The 4,351-nt window shown below is 34.1% G+C and overlaps 1 protein-coding gene across 1 annotated transcript; it reads left to right on the forward strand.

Annotated features, from left to right (window-relative positions):
• The first annotated feature begins 232 nt into the window (after positions 1-232).
• On the forward strand, positions 233-1,171 carry LOC127564100 (olfactory receptor 6C2-like). The gene has a single exon (XM_052000412.1). It carries the CDS (start codon positions 233-235, stop codon positions 1,169-1,171), a length of 939 nt encoding a protein of 312 aa, XP_051856372.1.
• The last annotated feature ends 3,180 nt before the right edge of the window (positions 1,172-4,351 follow it).

Consider the following 4,351-nt stretch of genomic DNA (forward strand, 5'->3'; position numbering starts at 1 on the left):
CTATTATTTAGCAAAATCAGTGAAATTAAGATAACAGAATTACAAAGTTACAAACAAACAAACAGCATAATGGTAACTTGTTCCATCTATTTTAAACTCATTTTGAGTTTAAAATAAAACTCAAATGGGTTTTTTAATTGTAAAAGAGTTTTCAACATATTTAAATTCATTATACTCCATTTCAAATTATATCCGTTTTATATACAGGTCTATCAAATATCAGAAGCCAGGGATGCAAAACCATTCAGGCATCACATTATTCATCCTGCGGGGACTGACTGATGACCCTCAACTGCAAGTTCTGCTTTTTATCTTTCTGTTTCTTACTTATATGTTGAGTGTTACTGGAAATCTGACCATTATCACCCTTACCTTGGTGGATCCCCACCTAAAGACTCCCATGTACTTTTTCCTTCGAAATTTTTCCTTTTTAGAAGTTTCATTCACAAGTGCCTGTATTCCTAGATATCTTTACAGTATGTCAACTGGAAACAATAATGTGACCTACAACGCATGTGCCACTCAAGTGTTTTTTATCACTTTTTTGGGTTCAACAGAACTTTTCCTTTTGTCCACCATGTCTTACGACCGCTATGTGGCCATCTGCAAACCCCTGCATTACACAACCATCATGAGCAGTAAAGTCTGTTACCAGCTCATCCTGAGTTCTTTGCTGGGCTCACTGATGCTCATCCTCCCACCACTTAGCATGGGCCTACAGCTTGAATTCTGTAGTTCCAATGTCATTGATCATTTTGTCTGTGATTCATCCCCAGTTCTGAAGATCTCGTGCTCTGATACAACTTTCATAAAAAAGGTAATTGTGACATTTGCAGTGCTATTACTTATGACTACATTAGTTTTAGTGGTTCTCTCTTATGCCTACATTGTCAGGACTATTCTGAAATTCCCCTCTGCCAAGCAAAGGAAAAAGGCTTTTTCCACTTGTTCTTCTCACATGATTGTAGTCTCCATGACTTATGGCACCTGCATTTTTGTCTATGTTAAGCCACCTGGGAAGGAAGAACTGGCTTTGGAAAAGGCGGTTTCAGTGCTTGTGACTTCGGTTGCCCCTGTGATGAACCCCTTTATTTATGCCCTGAGGAACAAGCAAGTCATACAAGCTTTTAAGGACTTTGTCAAAAGAATCGTATTTGTCATCAAGCTATAGAGGAATCCTGAGTTCATGATACCAGACAATACAAGTAAACATGATTGATCATTCTGTTCCAGGATTCAATTGCCTTTTACTTTCCTTCATTAATTCTCTAGAGTCAATTTACTATTGTCCCTCAATTTTTCACTTTTATCAGGAAAAGCTTATGGATCTAGGCTCTCCTTTCTTCCCCCTGAATTTTTTAAAAGTCTTCCTTACTCTCTGCCACTTAATTCATTACTCTGATTCACTTCACTATATAATTCCTTGGTCTTGAGTATAAAGTCTGGACCATCAAAGTGCTGAGTTCTTTCTTGCCTAAGACAGAACATGTATAGGGAACAATTATGTAAAAAAATTCTTAGAAATGAGAAAGCCCTTAAAGTCATTTAGTCTTACACATTTGGTGTTAGACTTTTTTCTTTTTTCTTCTTATTTTTAAACCTGTTGCCTTTACTGCTTGTCTTCTTTCTGAGAATCTATTCTTCAGGAAGAGCTTATGCTAGTGATATAGGGAATTGGCATGATATCAAAACACCCATTATACAAATAGATGTTGTAATTAAGAACATATCAAATAAGTCTAGTCCATCAGTAGCTAAGACATCTCCTATTCAACTGGAGTGTCTCCAGTTCATTTGAATTCACTTTCCCAAAATTAGATCTCTAGCTTTTCCTTGTGGTATTTGCTTATGAATTGTCTTTAAATTTTCTACTGTCACAGTTTGTTGCTTCCTACCTCAAACTCTTTCCCTGCTCTAGTCTAAGGCCTGTACTACCTTGGTACTGTGATAGAAATAAATTAATTTTTTCAATCAAAAGACCTATATGTCCTTAGATAAGTCATTTAACTAACTTTGTGTCAGATTTCTCTTCTGTAAAAATGAGATATCTTTCCTGTGTGAAATTCATGGTCCTATAATTCCGTTGGGATATGAGTTGCTTATCTACAAATTGGACTACAGATGTTAGTCTGCATTTCCTCAGATTTAACATTTCACATTTTGATCAGGTCACATGAGATTTACACTTTACTATTGCATTTCATCAGTCCCTACATGGAAGCTTCCACCCTGAACACAAAATTAAGCTTTATATTTGCTCCTTTCCTTGTTGGATGAAACAACAAATCTCTGATTTTTAAATCCTTGGTGATTCTTCAATAGTTTTGATTCCTGCTGTATATGAAAATGGCTTAACTTTGCTTCTAAGAGTCCTACCTTCACTGTGACTACAGCACTGTACGCTGAAGTCAAACTGATATATATTATATCCAGGAATAGGGTAAAGGCAACTGAAACCAGTTTCCAAAAGCCAATTATTAGCCTTTCAGTGTGGGCATTTATAAAATCAGCAAATGCTTCAGATCAAGTCTTGTTTTGTTAATTATTCTTGGAATTTAACAGTTAATAATGCAGATTAAACTAAAAAGTATGTCTTCCATACTTATATCTTCCCGCAACCCCATGTACTGGTTGTTACCTAAATACCACAGCCTATATCCTGTCTTATTTATCATTCTATGCTTTAGCCAGAATGTCCAAGTGACTCTCTGAACATTTCATATCCTCCCTTAAAACTAGTGCTTTTTCTCTGGGACAATCTCTAATTTATCACATGTAGATATCTGTATCAATCTGTCTTATAGGTACATTGTTGTCTGCATGTTGTTTTCTCAATTAGATTGTGAACTGAATCTATTTTCTGAATTAACAAAAATAACCTGCATGTTTATCAAACCATGGAAACAGATCTCTGTTCATTTGAATTGCTTGCATTTCTTGGTATTGTACCCAGAAACTCACATTTATCTTTTTTCTTTGGTGAGAGCCATAGAAATCTGTTCCTACTATTATTTTATTCTAGCTATTAGGGACTTGGTCCTTTCTAGTCACAAATAAGGCTCTGATTCATTCTACTTTACAGTCTTTCTTCCTTAACAACCAACAATCAATAATTCACCTTCTTTCCCTGATCATATACTTTGGGGAGCTACTAACCATGGAGTTCTCATTGAATAGCTAAAGAAGTTATGTATTCTGTCAGAATAACGGAATACTATTTTATTATACAAAATGATAAAGAGGATGGTTGCAGAAAAATTTGGAAAGACTTATATAAACAGATACAAAGTAAGTGAACAAAAAGATGAGAATAATATACACACTAAAACAATTGTTACTATCACTAACTGCACAGGATAATTTCAAAGTTCAAAGAACTCAAGATTAAAAATATTATTCACCTGCAGACAAAGAACTGATAGACTCTGAGAACAAATTGAAGCACATTTTTCCTTTTCTTTTTGTTTCTTTTATTCCCTCAAGTCATCTAATGTTGATATAAATTTTACATGATTTCATATACATAATGACTATGACATTTCCTGGTTTCTAACTGGATTTGGGAGTGGCTAGAGGGAGAAAGAGAATTTGGAATTGAAAAAAAACCCTTATATTAAAATAAAAAAAAACCATGAATACCATATACAAGAAAAAAAAAAATTAGAACTTTCAAATACAGAAAGCTAAGCACTGACTAAGACAATCCACAGATTATTGCTATGAAGGATGGCATGAAAAAGTTTGTAACTCTATTGTATATGTTGCCTGAATGTTACAATTCCAATATTAATGCAGGTAGAAAAGATTGGTTCATTAAAGCCCAGCCTTTATGAGCATGATAAGTTGTTTGTTTGTTTGTTTTTTTGATTGAGACACAAAGAGTGATATTATTTTTTTATTATAGCTTTTTATTTACAAGATATATGCATGAGTAATTTTTCAGCATTGACAATTGTAAAACCTTTTGTAGCAACTTTCCCCCTTTTTACTCCCACCCCTTCCCCTAGAAGGCAGGTTGACCAATACATGTTAAATATGTTAAATAAGTTAAATACAATATATATGTATACATGTCCAAACAGTTATTTTGAGCATGATAAGTTGTATGTAATTCCTTAGATTTCTGTGAAACAGTAATTCTTCAGTGAATTTTCTGGCCAAACATATCACTTCATAAAGAAAAGCTTTTTAATTGGCTTCCGATCCAGAACTGAATATACATACAAAAGACTCCGATAATTCATTTTTTTTTTTTTCTCTTCTGACTACATTCAAGTATGAAAGTAAAAATACCTATGAATTTCTGGGTGGGGAGAGAAGTAGTAAAGATACTTTTCTACCTCAGCTGACT

The sequence above is a fragment of the Antechinus flavipes genome, chromosome 5 (genome assembly GCF_016432865.1).
Source record: "Antechinus flavipes isolate AdamAnt ecotype Samford, QLD, Australia chromosome 5, AdamAnt_v2, whole genome shotgun sequence".
Classification (NCBI taxonomy): domain Eukaryota; kingdom Metazoa; phylum Chordata; class Mammalia; order Dasyuromorphia; family Dasyuridae; genus Antechinus; species Antechinus flavipes.